Source organism: Ylistrum balloti, unplaced genomic scaffold (genome assembly GCF_031769215.1).
Source record: "Ylistrum balloti isolate Yb309-2 unplaced genomic scaffold, AGI_CSIRO_Ybal_v1 Utg369892, whole genome shotgun sequence".
Lineage (NCBI taxonomy): Eukaryota > Metazoa > Mollusca > Bivalvia > Pectinida > Pectinidae > Ylistrum > Ylistrum balloti.
In genome coordinates this window covers 650269-672034 of record NW_026782024.1, presented here as the reverse complement: position 1 = coordinate 672034, position 21766 = coordinate 650269, and the positions used below count along the sequence as shown (strand labels likewise).

General features: G+C 35.4%; 2 protein-coding genes across 2 annotated transcripts; both read left to right on the top strand.

The window, feature by feature from the left end:
• Positions 1–639: 639 nt before the first annotated feature.
• Positions 640–7127, top strand: LOC132546514 (carboxypeptidase B-like). Its single transcript, XM_060210232.1, has 10 exons — positions 640–719; positions 1387–1471; positions 1970–2185; positions 2714–2815; positions 4069–4176; positions 4746–4847; positions 5407–5491; positions 5627–5826; positions 6044–6128; positions 6940–7127. The coding sequence occupies exons 1-10, from the start codon at positions 640–642 to the stop codon at positions 7125–7127; spliced, it is 1251 nt and encodes a 416-aa protein (XP_060066215.1).
• Positions 7128–10261: 3134 nt separating this feature from the next.
• Positions 10262–18350, top strand: LOC132546491 (uncharacterized). Its single transcript, XM_060210209.1, has 3 exons — positions 10262–10319; positions 12954–13244; positions 17956–18350. The coding sequence occupies exons 1-3, from the start codon at positions 10262–10264 to the stop codon at positions 18348–18350; spliced, it is 744 nt and encodes a 247-aa protein (XP_060066192.1).
• The last annotated feature ends 3416 nt before the right edge of the window (positions 18351–21766 follow it).

Below are 21766 nucleotides of genomic sequence, written 5' to 3'. Positions count from 1 at the left end.
ATGTAATCATAAACAAGTCAAGAGAAGGGTATAGTGACCACATGGATATGTAAATAGTCTTTAGGAAGATCTTATCACTGAATCATTTTCATGATTTCATCCTCAATATAATTCTCCTTGTCATGGGCTGTTATTTTCACGAAATATCACCCAGTATGGTTTAAAATCATATATTTGAACCGCTGATCATCTTTCGTTAAAGACTCACAACGAGAAAAGGACATTTGTTTCTTTGCGTTGGAATATGGAATATGCTAGACTGAAGGATGGAAACATTATCAGATGGGATCGTGACATAAAGATCAAGGAATAGAGACTTTTTTAATTGGCTCTTTTTTAATCCTTATGTAAGGTATACAAACATATGTATCTATTTTCATTGTGATGTAGAGATAAACCTTCCATATGTTTTAGGTTTATCTTATGATTATAAAGGCAATGTATTTAAGTGTCTAGAGCACGAGACTACCTGGACAGCGTGACACGCGCCACATGTGATACCACAAACTGTAGCACCTGTTATCTATACTGAGCATGGTACTCGGGTAATGTGTATCAATAATACTGATTATATATATATCTATACATATTTATAGTCTAGGTAAGTGAAAAGATTAGTGTTGTTTTTCCATGTCCATCATGATGAGGGTATCCACCCTGGCGCTGGTCGTCCTTACGATATTCGTATTGGCACGCGGCTCAGAGATCAGATATGACGGGTAAGGTTAACACATTAATTCATAAAAAATTTCATAAGCATACAAAACTACAAAGTGTTGTATTGGATATCAGATTAACTACAGTTATTGAACTTTTAGGGTGTTTCTCTAATGAGATCAAATGTACGACCCCGCAAAAAAAGGAAAAGTTTAGATAGAAGTGTTGAATATGGTTCAATTCATGTAAAAATGTAAATTAAAAAATGGATGGTTTGGTAATTTTTCATATATCTCGCACTACTGCAATATTATGTAATCTATAGTAAAAATCGTTCACCTGGAGCGAGAAATCCGCGCATGCGCGACGCGGTATGTCCTCAATAGCTGCATATGGGTAGAATTGGGAATCGCTTTCTATATGCCCAGAATACAATAACAACAGAGTTTTGTCTGTCTTACTTATGTTGATTCGCCATGGTCCACAATACATTTGCCGGTGGTATCATTGCATTGGATTCCAACATTAGCACATAACGTTATGTTTGATATATATTGGGAACACAAACCTTAGTTGCGTTTACAGGCACAGTTATGTCTCTATCATTAATGACTTTGAGAATTTACACTATCAATTTTTTAGCAATGCTTCGGATTTTTTCCTATCTGCATTGAGCCACATGGTTGATTTGATCATAGATTAATCACGGTAGACCTCTTTTCTATGTAGATACAAAGTGGTAAGGGTAGTTCCTCAGAAGTATGAACATTTACTGGCCTTGAAAGCGTTGCAGGGACAGACGGGTCATGACAAGGTACGTCAGATCTATATAAAAATCACGAAGCAAGTTCTTGTTTGTATAGGGTTTATTGCAAGTACTCCTCAAACTGTTATAATCACAAATGAAAACAGTATGATTGAATTGATTCGAGATAAGTTTAACATGGTATCTTCCGGTATCGTATTTTCTGTAGTGGACGTTTAGTTCCCGAGGTTTGCCGTAACCTGCATGTCATGTTCTAATCTATTTGAATATTGACATGGCACAGAATATACACATGTACTTTCCGTTCTTATCAAATTATCAGATATATGAAAATTCAGAAATGTACAAATTTTGATATTTGTTTCGATCAATTTGGGTTTTCCTCAGTTGCCTCCTATATTTAAAATCTAAGATCTTATCATCACAGACGAATCTTAGAAGGACGAAACATATGTTGATGCAGTTTAAATTAATGTTTGGCTCTACTGTCATAATGTTATTCATTTGTGTGTATTTTGTAAATCTTTCATGTGTTTCGATTTGCAGGTGGATTTCTGGCTCGCCCCTCGCCAGGTCGGTGTGCCTGTGGATATGAGCATGTCCCCAGAAGTGTTCCAGCGTTTATATGCTTCCTTCAGTTTGTGGGGAATCTTTCCAACGGTTATCATAGATGACGTGCAGAAGTTGATAGACGCTCAGAAACACGTCAACTATGACGTGGAAGCCGATTTCGATTACTCACAGTATCACACACTAAGCGAGGTAAATTTCATTTTTAATCGGATTTTTATCCCATGAAAACCCTTTTGGTTTGGTGTCAGTTCAGAATTAAATTCATGAATACTGTAAAGACTGATCTAGATAAACTAGTATAAACAAACTGTAAAATAAACAGTCGTAATACAAAGGGTAATTTTCGAGTTCCTATTCATTGATGTGATAATAATGCTGCATTTTACATGTTTTTACTGTACAGAGGTCATTTGACGAGTATATTAATAATTCCAAATCATTTCCATAAGCTATTCTAATTATAGAAGAAGTGTGTGAATTCCTAGTAGTATGCTTAGATTCGATTCTGAAATAATTTTCCCAAGGTTATATGTGCTACACACTATAATTCTAAACTAATGTAAGCAGTTAATTGATCTCATTTTGAAATATCCATGTGAACATTTGAACTTGATGCAAAATTGAGGTAGCGTTTTTCCTATATACATATATTACATCACCACATCGAAATAAGATTAAAACCCACTATTCAACTTTCGGTAACTTTCTGTTTACAAGATCGAGGCATGGATGAAGAACATTACTGATACATACACCGACAAAGCCTCATTGTTCGAAATAACGAAATCCTATGAAGCTCGAACTATCAATGGTATCAAGGTAATGTAATTTAAAGTTCTAAACTTTTTACAACGGCTTTGCTAAAATATTTGTCTCTTGTACCTATGTACCGATTGTGTATGCAGTTTTGAATAATGAATATTATAATATCTGAATTTCATGATGTGTTTATCAACATATGAAGTATTAGATATGATGAGTGGTTAAAAGTATCGTCACTAATATGATTATTAATTTTCGTTGAAGATTTATTTTCTTTTAATTCGTTGGTTATCTAAATTCCTTTGTTTAGACATAGTGTAAGTAGAAAAAAAATATCAATAAGAAACAAGAAAATACCAAAACATGTCAACATTATCATAATCCAAACTCAAAGTCAATAAAACAAAGGCTAAACATGAACATAAGGAAGATTTACACGGAGACTCGTGAAGAAGAACAAAGAGAATAAGATAGGAATTTCCGGAAGAGTAAGCGTCGTCTGCATCATCGACGACACCCGCTATGTAAACCTTGGTTAATCCAAGTAAGTAATGTCACGTTCTCAAATGAGAACTAGGTATAAAAGAACGGAACTAACAGGCAAACTAACTAGCATTAAACACACCCAGTGTCATATCGCACGAAGGAATAAATTAGGACTCACTGAGATAACTGTGACGACCGTAAGCTTCTCCACAATTTTCATCAACCTGCATCTGTTAAAACCCGACGTTTGTCAGTTGAATTCTTGCAGTAAAACTGTGATAATCGAAACATACCATAGACTGTCGAATCAACTACGACTTTTAAAGTTGTGGATGCGGTGTTTTGCTATCTAGAAATAGAAAAATAGGGAAATTGATGGAAAGCTATCCATATTGGTTTCGATGTAAGTAACGAATGAAAAGTTCATTGAACTAAGGAATTTCACATGTCACCGATGATCCATTTCATATATAACAGGTCTTGATACAGGTATACTTATAACAACAAACCAATGAAATGTAGAGTGGATATATCATCCCGGAAATGACCTCTCCAACACTCGGACTAAAGTGGCGTTTCGAAGTCAGATGTTCAATTACTAAACATCTAACTGCCAATTAAAAACAAGGGCAGTTTTTTACTATGACATAAATTCCAAACATGCTTCTATCGAAGCATAAAATTTGAAAAGTTGTTAGATATAGGACTCAAGCATTAAAAAAAATCATTTTTCAGTTCCTAGAGTAAATTAGTAATAAATGTATGTTATATATAACTAAAATAGTGTCCTATGTCGTTCATTTGCATGGTTGATGTCAATGTAGATCAGCACCAGCACCAGTCCTGATCCCAGGCCGGCATTCTGGATGGAAGGAGGAATTCACTCCCGGGAATGGATATCGCCAGCTACAGTGATATACATGACTGGACAGGTAAGTGTTCTGAATGGTTGGAGGAATGCAAGCTAGGGGTGTCGATATCAACAGAACAATTATATATATGGCAGGACAGTCAGGTGCTTTGGATAGCAAAAGAATCCATGTCATTTGGTGGCTGTGTTTTCGTGACGTCATATGAAAGTGAACGGTCGAATCTCTTTAAACATATTTCTGTTAGTTTTAGATAAGGAAATATTCCATATCTGTACACCTGTATCCTTGATAAACCACAGAAGTTGATTTTCTTCCGTCCGTTCTGAAAACCACATCTATGAATATGTATTACACACTGTCCAGATAAATATAATTTATCCCTCACTTTTGACATACATCCTTAGTCACTCTTTGAATTCTGTATTACAGAGTATTACAGAGGACCTGTTCTAAACCGCCACGAAAACTATCGATGAATCAACGTTAAAACATGCTTCTTGATCTATAAGATTGAGAATTTCATGATGACAATCGCAACGGTTTTCTATATTTAATGGTAGAGCCATTATGCTTGCAATAACCCGAAACACCTGTCATGAGAAACGATAACCTACTACTTTTTACTACAGATGCTTGATAATTACGAGGCTTTGAAAGATTTTGTAGATAGCTACGACTGGTACATACTCCCTGTTTTCAATGTGGACGGATACGTACGAACCTGGAACGGGGTATTGTCTTTTATTGTAATATTCAATTTGTTTCAATATCTTTGATTTACTATTTGGACAAGATGGCAGTGTAGACAAAATCACAATCATACTGGGCAAATCTGTGATATATAATGATTCATCTCGCCCAAGATTCCTTTTGTTCTCTTCACACTCATAAGATTTTATTTTATTTTGTCGACAATTAAATCTCAGTTTTAGTAACATTAGTTAAACAAGAAATAAAGTAGTGCCTATGTTGTGTAAGGAAAACAATACCTGAATTTTTTTTAACAACACTTTTACAGAAGATTGCAGAAAGGCGAAAAGTTAAAAAAAACTTAACTCTTTCAATACCATCAAGATATTGTACATAACAAAACTGACACAACTATCAGTTTGCTAAGTTTGTTTAACTAAACTTGACGCATTAAGCAGTAAAAGTGTATCACTATAAGAATGAGAAAGGTAATTCGTGCCATTTCAAAAAGAAGTGCCACACTCATTGTTAGCTATAAATTTTCAAATTGTGGAAAAATAAGACGAAGGGAATACATACATACGAACAAATGATTTTTAGGACCGAATGTGGAGGAAAACTATGTCCGTACATGGGATATGCACTGGAGTTGATCCCAACCGGAACTGGGATTTTCATTGGAATGGTAGGTTTGTGTTAATAAAGTAAGGTAGACATGTGAATATTGAATAACTTGTAAAAATGGTATTGGATAGATATGACAGTTTGTTCGTAATGTGTTTTATTAGTGTAACTGGCATGTGTTATATTGTCTTAACAGAGAGTGGCGCCAGCTCTGATCCGTGCTCTAATACCTACGCCGGCCCCTCGGCATTCTCTGAGATCGAAGTCAAGGAAGTCGCTAATAAAATCGCGAGTATAGCAAATCTTAAAGGCTTTATCGACTTCCACAGTTTCTACCAGTATTGGATGAGTCCTTGGGGATACACAACTGAACTTCCGAAAGATTTCAAGGATTTGGTAAATTTAGAGAATATATTGCTTGTTTTATGTATCTTTTAGAGATTAAACGATACATTATGATTGTAAAACGAAACCAAGTCGAGAGTCGTCATGTCTTAATAAAGTAAAAATAATACATGGTCTAATCTCGAGTTGACACATACAAACAAGCATACAAAACAAAAGCATATAAGACTATAAGACTCTTAAAGCTATATACATATTTATTCCATAGGACGAGGGAGGTAAAACCGCCTGTGACGCACTGGAAGCTGTCCATGGAACAAAGTTTGAACACGGCAGTATCGCCAACATAATATGTAAGTATAGTGTCATCAAATATATCTATTCCTTTCAGTTAATGTTCCAGATTCCCTATCAATGCTTTTTATTCTTATTATTAAAACAGTTCAGAATATAGATATGTATATGACGTTCTTTTCAATCATTCTAATATTGACGATGCACTTAAACCTTAATCTGAATATAAAATATAAAATGTCCCAATATTGGCTCATTCAGAAAACCGTGTGCGATACAAGCGATTGCATGGGTACGTAGTAACATTGTATACAAAATGTCATATTTGGTTCATATTCACACCATATCATTAAACCAATAAGTCTTCATCCGGTCATATTTTGATGGTTATGGGTCAAAGCGAAAGTAGACCACCCACTTCCTATTTCAGGATTGGGAGTATATCTAAGTGGTTCCTGCTTATTTTGATTTTATTTCCTTTAACTTTTCCTAATGGTCGCCGTGTCAATCTTTCTATTATATATTTGACAATGTTTCACCAATACTGAGTTTGAATTAAAGACTATCAGGTTTTCCCTAATGTATCATAGGTTCTTATTAGAGCGCCATGGTAACAGAGATGGGGTAGAAAAAACTTAAGATTATTATTATTATTATTATTATAATTACATTCTTAACGGTCCGTCAACACATAAAAGGTCATTAGGGCCATCAACCTGTGATAGGCACAGCGATTCAAAAGAACTAATGAACTAATATATGTCATGTGATGGCTGGACTTTCCTCTATAATTGGAATTGGAATAAACTACATAATAGATGATTATAAAAATGTGGTAATTAGAATTCAGTAATTTGCCACTGTTTGCAGATGTGGCTAGCGGTAGCAGTGCTGACTGGACCTACGGAAAACAGGATATCAAGTATTCGTACGGAGTGGAGCTTAGAGACACGGGCGAGCACGGGTACTTATTACCCGCCGACCAGATAATCCCGTCTGGTGAGGAGACGTTACAGGCCGTTATAGCACTGGCTAAATTTATCACTAACAATCCATAGTTATCATGAACTTAGAAACATGATGTCATGAATGATATTGCGAGAAATTTCTGTCAACAGGGCACAAACTACCTCGACGTTGATATTTTAGGCCAGAGTTAGAACAGCTTACAACAGATGCTGTCCTAACTAACATTTTGATAAATTCGCAGGACTTTTAAAGACATCAGTGATATAAGAAATCAATGAATGATGTAGTAAGTAATTACTGGTAATGATATTCTTTCAGTTTTTGGGGGTTTGGTGATAATTAAACAGAATTAACATTCCATTATTTTTGTGCATTAAGACTTTAAAGGAGAAAAAAATAAATCTAAACATTCGATAATTTACAAACTAATTTCCATCGAATCACTTTTCAATTCACTAATATACAACGATTAAAACTAGTGTACCAATTACATACGTTATAATAAATCAATTGCGGATAATAATAACCTTGCCTCTGATGTGTGCATTGATATGATTTTCCTTGCTCATTAACACAAAGGTAAAATATGTAAGTTTAACCTCAACAGTTACTATCACTGTAATAAAAAATGTGACTATCCCCTGAAATTATAATGGCGACAATCACCTGTAATTACAATTGTGACTATCCCCTGTAATTATAATTGTGACAATCATCTGTAATAACAATTGTGACTATCACCTGTAATTATAATTGTGACAATCATCTGTAATTACAATTGTGACTATCCCCTGTAATTATAATTGTGACAATCATCTGTAATTACAATTGTGACTATCCCATGTAATTATAATTGTGACAATCATCTGTAATTACAATTGTGACTATCCCCTGTAATTATAATTGTGTCAATCACCTGTAATAACAATTGTGACATTCACCTTAATTGAAAATTGCGACTTTCACCTTAATTATGATTTTGACTCACACCTGTAATTACAATTGTGACTATCATCTGTAATAAAACAGCCATTAGAGATGCACTTTATACCAATTAGTAAACATTTTCCGTCCTGCTAGTTTCTAATGTATAAAAATCCTGAAGGTGAGGTAGAAAAATCTAAAGATATAAGCTCGTTCACTTGTTATATTCCAACCGGAAGTGTGTTCCATCAAGTCTAAAAGGAACTGATGTTTTTAAAATTTTCTATTGTCGTCATCTGTTGCTTGGATCGACGAGGAGTATTTCATTATGACCAATCGTATTAGTGAGGTGAGATGTCAGCTTCTTCATTGAAAATCCTGTTATTCAGTATACAGTATACGTGAGTTACACGAAGTCAACATTAGTTTGACATGTCCGTATGTATTCATGTAGCTGGAAATGCCTTTTCGATAGAAATGATTGTTCGATTAATCTGATTCATTATTGGAAAGTTCTGAATGCAGGTAAATGGAAAGGTTAATTGTAAGAAAAACGAATTTCTAGCTTATTTGTCTTGCTTACGGTGAAAATAACTTGAAACCGTGTCACAGGAAACGGTAAGATATGAGGACACTAATGTATCCTTTCATATTTCAAAATTTGAAGCTTTCATCGATATTCCTACAGATGATTTAAGAAATGCACAATGTTTTAAACATGAAAATAAAGGAATGAAAGCGATATACAGAAATCAATATGTCTACGGCCTACAACAGACAACTAACAATAGACACCTATAAAAGGTATAGTAAAAGAAGTGGTAACGGAAGTATAAAATGATTGATAAACAATCTGAATTTTAGTGGTAAAGGAAAAAAAACATCCTTTTCTTAAATTCACATTTAGAACATTACCTGAATATATAAGCCAAAAATGAAACAGACATAGTTGTCGTTGTCAAGTAAAAAACATTGTTACGGCATAGTTGCTTCTGTTCCTTAATAACGATTCCCCAATTATTCATCTCAGTGGAACTGACACAATTTTTAACAATTTCTTACTCTCGGAATTTTCAACGGAAAGAATAATTCAGTATTAATAGTTGTATATAAATGTAAACCTTGACGTTGCTAGGTTTCTGTCAAATGCTATCAAACTAGGGCGCCCTAGCGGGTGCATGATACGCCCGTCGGTCCCTATCAGAGTCTTACTGAGATTAAAGACAAATTCTGGAAAAAAGTAAGCACCTGTCCACTAACCAGACTTTTGTATTGATGAGACTGCGTATTTTGCATCAAGGTCATTGGGTTAGGCCTACATATGTACAGTATATTGAACTTAAAATTTGGTATATAGTCTAGGAAACAATTAACTTTATTTGTTTCAGAAATACTTTCTCATAATACAGATGTTTTGCAGGTGAACTATCTGCATATTAAAGCCAACTTTTACCTAAGTTTATCATTGTGGTCTGCCGTTCTATTTCAGTGGGTCAAAACCGCATCATTTATTTGATAAACCATTCCCATTTTCAAAAAATATTTGAGACCAAATTTGAAATTTAAGAAATGATAGTTCCTTGCTAAAGAATATTTTTTTTGCTAAATTTTCCAGTGCTTAAGAAATAATTCCCCTTGTGACGTTCTAGACAAAATTCTAAAACATGCTAAAGCGTTAAGGAATAATAGAGTTTTATATTTTAAATAAATGGTTTAGTTGTCTTTTCATTTGGTGTACATGTTGTTAGCAACAAAGCTCATCAAACTTTTTTTATACTTTTATAGTCCTCGAGAACTTAATTTCTGTTTAACCTCGTTCCCTTACGGATTAGACAATAATTGCGTTGTTGGAGAAACGTAGTACACGTTTCGTTTTTCTATGCTATGAATGATAAGGTGATGGTTTAAAGCACTATTTACGAAATTCAAGAAAGCATAAAATACATTATTAATCAACCTAATTATGGTCAATTGTTATCGTGGCTATTGTGTAGAGCTCTCTGAGAGTGGTTTTCCCGACAGGTAAGAGCACACCTGATTACATGTAAAAGCAGCCAGACTGAGGGTGTTATACCCGGTAACGCATGTCGCAAGAACCGAGCAGTATGATGCTGGTAATCATATATATATTAGTTTCACTCGTGCATGAGACCGTACTATGTAGTGTACCAGATATACCGAACCAAAAAGGAAACTTTTACTCCGCGTGTGTATGACGGAAGAGACAGACGTGTTCAAGTGTAAGGGGCTGATGACCTCAGCGATGAAGTTATTGTACAGATATTAAATAAAACGGAGAATGGGGAAACGGCTGACGCGCATGAACCCTCTCGTCAAAGAAGTCATGCATGGTTTATGTAGTTTTGAAATTAAAAAAAAAGAATGTGTAAAATGAAACCGATTTTCAAACTTAATAAGATCATTTTAGAGTGGCCAAGTAAAATAGTGAAATACATGATATGATAGGTTTTTTTCTGTTCCTTTTGTTATATAAAACTGTACCAAGAATGTTATTTTGATCAAATATCTATTTTCCTGTTCGTAACAACTAAGACCATTTTAACAAGATAATATTTCCCCTTATTCGTGGGGCATTAACGTGGCAGCAAAAATTTCAATCGTGAAAAAGTAAAGTAGCCAACATATGGTATTTGGTAGGGTTGGTAGGGATATATTGATATTCAAACAATAACAATTGTCATACTTCATCAAGTGTTTTGTTTCATCTATACCTGCTCGCTTGTCTTGGTATGAATCTTAATTAACAGTCATTAAAAACATTAGCGAGAGTACATGCTGACATATCATTGGCGATACAACACATACATATTTCAATAGCGACAGTACATGCTGATATATCATTGACGATATAACACAGAATGTCTTCGTCAGTATCATATTCACGAAGATGCTATATCATTGATACCATATACCAACAGGAGGTTCTATATAAATATCATTTTGACAATTAACACAAACAGGAGTTGTGTTATACGTAATCGAATAAGCACACACAGGGGAGTCATTGTGTGATTAATTTGTTGACGATATTACACTTAAGAGTGGATATTTACTAAACTCTTTTGCATTAGAAATCAAAGGAATGTTTTTCTTATATTTTATCGACGATATGAATATAAGTTTGTATCTGTTACACAATGTAAAATTACCAAGGAACAACAATAGAGAGCCATTCCAGCATATTTTTTGTTAAGAATAGAAATCGATAAAACGAGGGTTAAATTGTCCCTTGGAAGCTTAGAAGGATCAAGTTTTCCGAAATAGTAAACGTATTTTGTTTCATAAATAATACCCACTATGTAAACCTTGGTCAATCTAATTAAGTAATATTACGTTCAATGTTACGATCCCAAACTTTAAGTACAAATGGGTCATGGACAAACCGCAGACTTCGCTTATGGCGGTCCCACAAATCTGTTGAAGTGAAATTTTGAACTTTACTTAAGAGTATCAGAAACTGATAAATGTTATGTTCAGATCATAAAAATACAGTTGCATAATCATGTTACAAAATGTTTACTATGGTTACCGATTGTTGAAGTTTTAATAAGGCAAAAAAATAACAAATTATCTCTTTCTTTTCTTAATAAATCAAACCCCAAAATATTTTTCTCATTGTCATGAATGACACATAACAAGTAGTTCAGACTAATTGTTTTCAATTAGTTATGTTGAATTTTGGAAAAGCAAAATAAATAAGATTTTGTCAGGACAATCTCAGGATCACGTCATGCTCGTTTAATATCATTGCATGTACCTGATAATGTTTTAGGTCAAATTTGGTGAAATCTACCCAAGCAGGGTTTTGGAGCAAATTATTGACTAACTTCCCTTTCTAGAGGTCGGCTCATTTTTTTTAATTCAAGAGATGATTCCCACTCTAAATAATGTTTTCAGACCAATTTTGGTTGAAATCCATGAAAACATTAAGAATGAGTTGATTTAAAAAGTAAAATATTGTCTAATTTCCCCTTTGGGCCCCGCCCTTCTCTAGAAGTCGAAACAACTTTCTGAATTTAAGAATTATTTGCAACTCCCTACTGATGTTACAGATCAAATTTGAATGAAATCAATTAAAGTCTAACTACCCGTTTGAATGAAATCAATTAAAGTCTGACTACCCATTTGAATAAAATCAATTAAAGTCTAACTACCCGTTTGAATAAAATCAATTAAAGTCTAACTACCCATTTGAATGAAATCAATTAAAGTCTAACTACCCGTTTTTGGGGTCCTATCCCCAGGTCCTAGAGGTCAAATCAATTTCTGAATTTAAGACATGATTCCCCATCCCCATTGACGTTTCGGACCCAATTTGATTGAGATCCGCATAGGTAATAAACAGGAGAAGTATTTTAAAGGAAAGGTTTACGGACCATGCGCTCTACGACGGCAGATGCACGAAAGCAGTAGGTCATCTTGACTCTTCGAGTCTGATGACTTGAAAATCAGAATCGATGAATCGAGGTCAAAATAAGAAGGAATGAAAATTCTACACGGGATCATTCAAAATTGCAGAATAAAACCAGGTATGAGAATCAGACCATGTGTTACGGAAAGATAAGAGTCTTCTGCTCGATTTGCGGCAGTCGCGACGTTCTCAAGTGAAAATATTTTTAACATTTAGGAAAACAGGAGACGTCCTTATGAACATTCCACACAGCATATCGCATCATAATATAGAACATTTCCTAATGAGACCATCAATAACCAACTTAAAACTTCCCCATAGTCTTTATCAACCAGTATTTCACATAACCATTTGTTGCAAGTCCAATGTCAGCATCTTCAACGGAAATCGTGATGTATTGAATAGGCTCCTGGATGTCAAATCAGCTAAGATTTACAAACACTGTAGGGTTCTGGAACAGGGATTAAGGAATGTAAATCTTTGTACAGTTCGATAAAAATTAAAAGATATCCACAGCAATGCAGTGAAGTTAAAATCATATTTTATTTTACATATCCAGTGACACAGGCTGCGACCAGTTTGATCGCCTGTGAGGGTGACTATGTCCCAATGGAATGTCCCAGCAGATTTTCAATCCATGTGATCGACGCCAACTTTGGACTAACGGATGCTTCACCGTGCGGCGGTAATACAACTGTAACGTCATGTGTGACACCTGAAACTCATCAAGTAATCTTTGAGTACTGCAAGGGGTCCAATACCTGTGATATCCTTTCCTCTGTTACCGTGTTCGAGGATTCGTGTCCAGATGTTGAAAAGTATCTCAACGTTACCTTTGAGTGCCAAGGAGGTAAGAAAATCAGTTTTACGATTAATAGTACATGCCTTTAGTTGTCTGTATATTATTAAAAATTATTTCATTATGATAATTTAATTTATCATATGAAGACCACACACTCTTTAGGGTCAGCTATTCCAACTTTAGTTAAAGTCGTTGGAGTTATGTCCCTTGTATCTGTAGAGTTAACTCCCTTGATGTTCATTACGTCATAGCCGTGCATTCGCCATTTTGCAAGGTCAAGCTTAGGCAGAAAGAGATCAGTGGGCGTTTTAGTGAAAAAATAACTGATGGAAGTGTATGCATTTTATACCGGATTTCTTTTGGACTGTGTGCTTTTAAGCAGTTTTTCTTGATATCCTGGCTGACCGTTGAAACTTTTTGAGTGCGGAGAAACTTTTTTCCCCGTCTGATTTTCCTGGATTTCGATTCGGGTCGAGACCTGAGGTTTTTGATGCACGTCCAGAGTTCGGGGAGGATCGTAATAATTCTTAATTATTACGTACTGTGAACGTTCAGCTTACACCTGGCTACGACTAGGAGGACAGACCAGTGCGCCACTACTGCACAAGACTTCGCCAAAATATATAAGTATATTTTTGATTTGTTTACTATATCAAACATTTCCTTATGGCTACTTTTTCTGATATTCGTCCCCGGGTGCTTGTTTTAGGTCACAGCTTTGTCAGACGTTTTGTTTAAGAATGTTTATTCGGGTATTTTCCCAGTTGACTTCAATCTCTCACAGTGCGAGGTGCGCGGGTTTGGTGTCGGTGGAGGCACGGTACGGGTTTTTTCCGTGACCGTCGTATTGTGGACTTGTTGAACGTTTTTCAGTCTCATGTTGTGATTTTACAGATTGGTGGCAATGATTGTTGTGGCTCTCATATTTCCCCAGCAAGACTCGCTAGTGAAATTTTTAATTTTGCCATTCATTTGTATGATAATTAGCAAGTTCAAGTTTCTGCATGTGAACTTTTTACTCGACCGCGTCCACGTGGTATGGCCCCCTCAGTGTATGAAGGCAGGCGTGTCGGGGTAAACAAAGCGCTATGTGTGTTAGCGGTTGCACATGATCATGTCAGCGTTTGGAAACACCGGCGGATTTTTCAATGCCCCTTGCATTTATTTACTAGCGATGGGTGCCATTTGAACCAGATAGGGATGCGAAAATTTTACAGAAGTTTGCGCCATGCCATAAAACATGTTTGTGACCATTTTGTGTAGTCGATAGAAAGTTAGTGTTGTATGTTACCGAGGTGTTTACGGTTGGATGGGTTCGCATTATTCTTGATTTAGTTCATATATATTAATTTTAGTTTATTTGTCAATCTGTGATTTTTGCACAATGCTCAATGATGAGTTTTTATATTATATATGCTGTAGGTGATACCTGCAGGCATGGTATGGGTATCACGATTCTCCAGTTTTTAGCCATTGGCTATTATTTATTTTTAGCCCATGTGGGTTATTCTCTTTCTAGTTGGAGGTCTGATACTGATTACAAGTTCCTCTACATGAGGTTTTGGTCAATTTAGCCCTAAGGCTGTGTTTTACAATAAATTTGTCCATGGTTACATTTTGTTGTCATTTATATATAAATATTGTACACAGTTTGAATTAATTTGAAATTACCAATATTGTTGGCCCTGGCCCAGGCTATGTTTCAATTTTATACTGATTATGTGTGACATTTGCCTTTTTTGACCCCCTTTACCTCCATTGCTTCCTTGCTGTAGCTCAACGAAGGAATTTTGGCCAATTTTAGCCCCTTGGGCTATGTTGATTGCTATTGCTATGATTTTGACCATTTTGTTTGCTATTATGCACTGTTTGAGGCTGCTTGCACTTATCGGGCTGGGCTGTTTGTATAGTTATGTCACCATTTTAGCCTGGGTTTTGGGTTGGCATATTTCTACTTATTTTCTGTACCAAGTTTTGTTCCTCTCTATCTGTTGTCAGTATGTGATGGAATAATCTGTATCTGCGGTTTATGCTTTTAAAATCAGTTTCTTGCTTGACACTATCAGTTGCACCCGGTTCTACGTCATATTTTCATTTCAACTTCACTTTGTGTTATTTCTGGTTTCCTTGATAGGTACAGGTTTATAAAAGACTTGGTATAGTTTGGTTGTCATGAATGTGGTATGTCTATATTATTAAACTTCACTTCAGATTTCATTCATACTTTCCTTTTGTTTAATATTTTATTTAAAAAAAAATAATCTGAACACAAGTGCATGCAAGGTCCTTTAGATTACAGTCATAATATCAGCATTGGCTGGCATTTATTGTTTATCAAGTTTGGGTTATCTTTTGTTCCTGTTTTATCTTCCAGCCGCACGGGCATTTATTCGGCGTTTTTTATAATGCTATGTCAGGGGTGAAGAAGAGTCATCATTTTATTAGGGTTACACATGACATGAGAGAGGACATTCAGGTCTTGCTTATGTTTCTTGAGCTTTACAATGGCTATTGTAGTTTCCCGGAGAGATTCTGGGTGGACAACTCTTAGCTGGAGCTCTATACTGATAGTGCTGGTGGGGATGGAAGTAAAGGTGGAAATGGGCATTTATTTCCTGGCCTAAACAGTGGATTGTATCTGATGTTATTCGTGACATTACTTTTCTGGAACTTGTGCCTACAGTCATGTCAACATTTATTTAGGGGGCAGAATTACAGAATAAAAAAATCCTATTGCATACTGATAATCAAAGCTTGGTTACAATTTTGAACAATAAAACCTCTAGGTCTTGTAGAATCATGGGTCTTGTCCGTCCCTTGGTATTGCGGTGCATGCTTCATAACATACAATTCAGGGCATTGCATATCCCAGGAAATACTAATTCTATTGCTGATGCCATCTCTCGCAAGCAGTGGGATCGTTTCCGGTCTTTAGCTCCGCATGCGGCTCGGCTTCCGGAAGTAATACCAGCAGCATTCAAACAGCTCATCTACAGCATGAAATTGAGAGAATTTTGAGAGCCTCTATTTCATCAAACTCTAGACAGGTTTACAACACAGGGTTAGCTCGCTTTGAAGATTTTCGGCAGAAGTTTAATTTGGGTTTGACTTGGCCACCCACGCAGCAGCAAGTTGTCGAGTTTATTGCATTCTTATCTTCAAATGGTATTGCTCCTGCTACAGTTAAATCATACGTCGCAGGATTAGGGTTTAAGTGTAAATTGCTTAATGTTTCAGATGTGACACAGTTTTTTCTTGTAAAGATAATGTTGCTAGGCATGTCAAGACTGGATACACGTTCAGATATACATCTTCCATTATCACCAGAACTGTTACGCAGGGTTATTCATATTTTGCCTGTTGTTTGTAGCTCCACATATGAAGCAGTATTATTTTCTGCAATTTTTTCCGTGGCATTTTCTGCCTTTCTAGGTGTAAGAGATTTAGTTGTCGACAAGCAGGGCATTGCCGGGCATGCTTTATTGGTACACAATGTTAAAGTGTTCGATAAGGAGGGGGTGGTAGAGATAAGGCTTCCTCATTCTAAAACTGACCAGGCAGGGGCAGGGGTTGTTATAGCCTTAAGAAGGAATGCTTCAGATATCTGTCAATACACTTTAGTTAGACAGTATCTTGACATACGTAGGCCCTGTCCTGGTACCTTCTTTTGTCACCTTGACAGTTCTGCAGTAACACGGTACCAGTTCTCTGCAGTTCTAATGAAATCATTAAACGCTTTAGAGGTGGAAGGTAGTTACAAATCACACTCCTTCAGGGTTGGGGCTGCAACTTATGCAGCTTACAAAGGTTTCTCAGATGAGAATATTAAGGAAATGGGAAGTTGGGAATCAAGGGCTTTCAAAAGGTACATTAGAATACCAACAGCTGAGTTAGTGTAATAGTATTATGCCAATTATCATTTTATAAATCATTGCAACATATCTGTTTAAAATCAAGGGATTATCAAATTCCACAATCGATAGTTGATTTGAAGTTGTTGATCTAAAGTGGTTATATTTTGGTATTATTCATTCATGGAAATTTTGCAATGCTGTTGTGAATACAAACAAGTAGTTATGGGTTCTTTTAAAAGTAACCACCATGTTATCAATTCTCATTGTAAAATTTATACAATTCTTGGAAAACTGGCAAACTGTTTTTCAATTGTTCCTTATCCGATTATCGATTGTTTCAACAGTATTGCAATTTGGCTCAGTTTTTTGCACTCTGACAACAGATTGCTTATTATTTCCTGAATTCAATATTAATGCCTCACTTACTAGTTAACATCAGCTATTTTTGGAGGAATTTTCTGTACCCAGTTTCCTCCATTCTTATGCTGATTCAGTTGAAGCCATTGGCCTATATTCGCCATCTATATAAAATATTACATCCCTCAAAATAAATATGCACTCTGACAACAGATTGCTTATTATTTCCTGAATTCAATATTAATGCCTCACTTACTAGTTAACATCAGCTATTTTTGGAGGAATTTTCTCCCAGTTCCTCCATTCTTATGCTGATTCAGTTGAAGTCATTGGCCTATATTCGCCATCTATATAAAATATTACATCCCTCAAAATAAATATGAACATAATCTGTATCAACTGTCTTGGTTATTTATTTAGTCTTCTATTTGATAAATGTATATAGTGATATATGAAACCTTTCCATTCATATTACAGAGCGATATAATACTTCTTGAAATAAAGTCGGCTTTTGTATGCAAAAGAAAAAGAGTTTTCTCTTTTTGAAGGACCTACGAAGGAAACATCGTCGACAACGGACATAACATCCACTATCCCAAAAGAAACCACACAGAGCTCGCAGACATTAACAACTGGCGTGTCATGCTCGTGTACCGATTGCCAGAAAACAGTCAGTAATCAGCTATCATCAGTAGCGAACCTGGAAATTATTCTGGAACTCACTAAGAATATAGCAGCGGAATTGAAGCTTGATAAGAAAACACTGTCATCCGCAAAGAGACGAATCACATCGGCCTCAGACTATAGAGTTAGCGCTACCTTCATGGGTTATATAGGAATTGGGCTGTTGACTGTTGTGTTCGGGCTGGTGGTCTTCACAGACATCGTCAATATCGTCATACCGTGTGTGCTTGGCCAACGAACTATTCTGTATGACATCTAATGACCGAAAATTCTTCTACAGTGTTGTACTTTATCACTTTTCATGCTATTTCTTATTACGAAACAGTTCAGTTGTTTACAATTGTCCTATATACGTGTAGTCATATTTGATATATTCATATTTGTCTATATAGCCATATTTGTTACATACATATTTATCTAACTTCTACGACTCTTATTTTTGTACTTTTTACTGCTAAATTTCTTCAGAATGACGACCAAATTCTGATATAATAATATATTTCAACAATATTAATATTTCTATCCTTTACATTAACGTGATAGTATCATGGCATGAAATGCTTATAACAAATATACTAAAATACTTACATAAATTGGAAATTACAGCTCTGCATCTTGCGCATGGAGCAGCCATTTTCGTCTGATGTAAGAAAAAAAATCTCGAAAATAACCGAAGAGAAAAAGAGGATAACCGAAATACGGGCGCGCTCGTTTGTAACTACATTATGAAACAAAATAATCGCGCAATTTAGCGTTCGATGCTATGCGAGGGTAGTTACTGATAACACTAAACCTAGTTTTTTTGTTATAGTAACTGCATTCATTTTTATCTGATCATTATTGTTCTTATTTGTAATATTTTTTGTGTGTGATGGAGAGCGTGTGATCATAATGTTGGAGTTGGAGGTGTGGGTAGTTATGATGTGCTTGGGAAATTGGAGCACAAAAAAGCTAAATTCAACTGAACCTGATTTTTTTTTATATCCTCAAATGCAGAAAAATGTTGAAATGTATATGACTGAAAATGAACATTAGCACTAATCGACAAGGGTATATCGGATGGCGCAGTGCACTGGTAACGCATTCGCCTTTCACCTGCCGTCCGAGGTTCTATTCTTCGATTCCCGTAATGGACGTGAAAAGGTATGGGGTCACCTGCCCGACTTCGTTGGTTTTCGCCGGGCCATCAAGAGTGATTAATATAAGCTTAAGGATTGTTTTGCAATTGTTGTAAAATAAATGAAGCTGATGTATTAAACTAATTGACTGTATTTAAACATTAACAGTCCTTAAATTTTAGTAACCTTCCTTTAAACACGCTAACAATATGATGTCCCAAGAATTTAAGAATTTCAAGTAGGCATCAAAAGAAAATAGTACTTCTTACATTCTCCTGTCTCATATCTTTAATGTATGTGCAAGTGCGTATTATTTTACTAATGATTTATAAATATATCAAAATGTAACTTGAGGTCCTTCCTATTGTCCAGGTTATGGTGTGTGTGTGTGGTTGTATCCCGGAACGCATACATATTATAAACGTGAACCAGGAACTTTGTTTTTACAGTGATTATAGTCTATATCATTAATGTTAGTTCGGTTTACCTGTTTTTTTACCTGTGGTTCTCACCTGTACACGTATAAAAAAACTCAGCCAAAAAAGGAAATAAAATGAAATAATTAAAGACGTAATATAATAAAAAATAATATATGGTGACATAATGTACATGTAATTATTATGCAATTTTTAATGATGTTACATTATTTTTGTTGTATATTCCAAAATAATATAAACTATTGTGATATCATTTCCACTATATAATTTTTTATTATAATATTTTTTGGGGTTCAGATGTTTTAATATGAAATTGTTCTCTTATCTTAGTTCAATCTTTAAAAACATGATGGACTGTGTTAATACTGTGCTAACGTAGACCAAGCTACATATGACATGACACCAGGAGTTGAGTATCCAAACTATATATTCATCTATATAAGATTCTAAATTAATCACCAAATCCATCATTCATTAATAGGTTCGGATACTTAACTGACATTGTTAGAAATCAATCATGGCTAATGCTCAGTTAGATTTTAAGTTCATCCAGAATAGAAAAGGGGGTAACAACTTAGCATATACTGGTCATTTATACAGAATTAGGTCTTCTCGCAGAGAAAGGTAAATGATTATGTAAATGGTTATGCATAGATTATTTATCAATTTGACAGAGTAAGAAGTTGATTCAATTTTTAGAAGGACATGTGCATGTATACATGTACTTTCTGCCTGAAATACTGAAGTATTAAGAGACAAAATATCAATAATTAATTGTTGATTTATAATGATACATCTAAAATATCATTTTAAGTAAAAATTACAGGTAGATCCACAGGTAAAATATCTCAGGTAAATGCAGTACCTATATGAAACAGAATATAATTACCCTCCCTTTGATGTTTCTACCTATTGTCCTGGACATGTATGCGTGTGTGTAGTAACAATGAAACGATAGTGTTAATATATATGATTCAGGTATATGAGCTTTGTTCACAATTTACACAAAATTCATGTGTCTGAGTTTGAAGTCATAGTTTGAATTCATATATAACCACTAGTGGTCATTCGTAAATAAATTGATAAAACACGTGCAATTTAAAGCCGTAATGAGTGTGCGCAATTATAATAATGCATGCATATTTTCATATGATATATAAACATGTCGTTAGGTGAACATATATACCCACGCGTTACACAGTACTCGTTACACCATACGTGTATGTATGCTGGGTATGAACTTAATATAACCGAAACCCTGGCAACTTTATGTGTGGGATATTGTGACAGAAACCCTGGCAACTTTATGTGTGGGATATTGAGACAGACAGAACCCCTGGCAACTTTATGTGTGGGATATTGAGACAGAAACCCTGGCAACTTTATGTGTGGGATATTGAGACAGAAACCCTGGCAACTTTATGTGTGAGATATTGAGACAGAAATCCTGGCAACTTTATGTGTGGGTTGTTGAGACAGAAATCCTGGCAACTTTATGTGTGGGATATTGAGACAGAAATCCTGGCAACTTTATGTGTGGGGTGTTGAGATAGAGACCCTGGCAACTTTATGTGTGGGATATTGAGACAGAAACCCTGGCAACTTTATGTGTGAGATATTGAGACAGAAACCCTGGCAACTTTATGTGTGGGATATTGAGACAGAAACCCTGGCAACTTTATGTGTGGGATATTGAGACAGAAATCCTGGCAACTTTATGTGTGGGATATTGAGATAGAAATCCTGGCAACTTTATGTGTGGGATATTGAGAAAATAACCCTGGCAACTTTATGTGTGGGATATTGAGAAAATAACCCTGGCAACTTTATGTGTGGGATATTGAGACAGAAACCCTGGCAACTTTATGTGTGGGATATTGAGACAGAAATCCTGGCAACTTTATGTGTGGGATATTGAGATAGAAATCCTGGCAACTTTATGTGTGGGATATTGAGAAAATAACCCTGGCAACTTTATGTGTGGGATATTGAGAAAATAACCCTGGCAACTTTATGTGTGGGATATTGAGAAAATAACCCTGGCAACTTTATGTGTGGGATATTGAGACAGAAATCCTGGCAACTTTATGTGTGGGATATTGAGACAGAAATCCTTGCAA

Bases quoted from the DNA above. Each gene is read 5' to 3' on its own strand.
- LOC132546514 (XM_060210232.1), top strand. From the start codon at position 640: ATGATGAGGGTATCCACCCTGGCGCTGGTCGTCCTTACGATATTCGTA. The intron at 1,472-1,969 runs GTACGTCAGATC...TTCGATTTGCAG, and splicing joins GACAGACGGGTCATGACAAG to GTGGATTTCTGGCTCGCCCC. The intron at 4,177-4,745 runs GTAAGTGTTCTG...TTTTTACTACAG, and splicing joins TGATATACATGACTGGACAG to ATGCTTGATAATTACGAGGC.
- LOC132546491 (XM_060210209.1), top strand. From the start codon at position 10,262: ATGGGGAAACGGCTGACGCGCATGAACCCTCTCGTCAAAGAAGTCATG. The intron at 10,320-12,953 runs GTAGTTTTGAAA...TTACATATCCAG, and splicing joins AGAAGTCATGCATGGTTTAT to TGACACAGGCTGCGACCAGT. The intron at 13,245-17,955 runs GTAAGAAAATCA...CTCTTTTTGAAG, and splicing joins TACCTTTGAGTGCCAAGGAG to GACCTACGAAGGAAACATCG.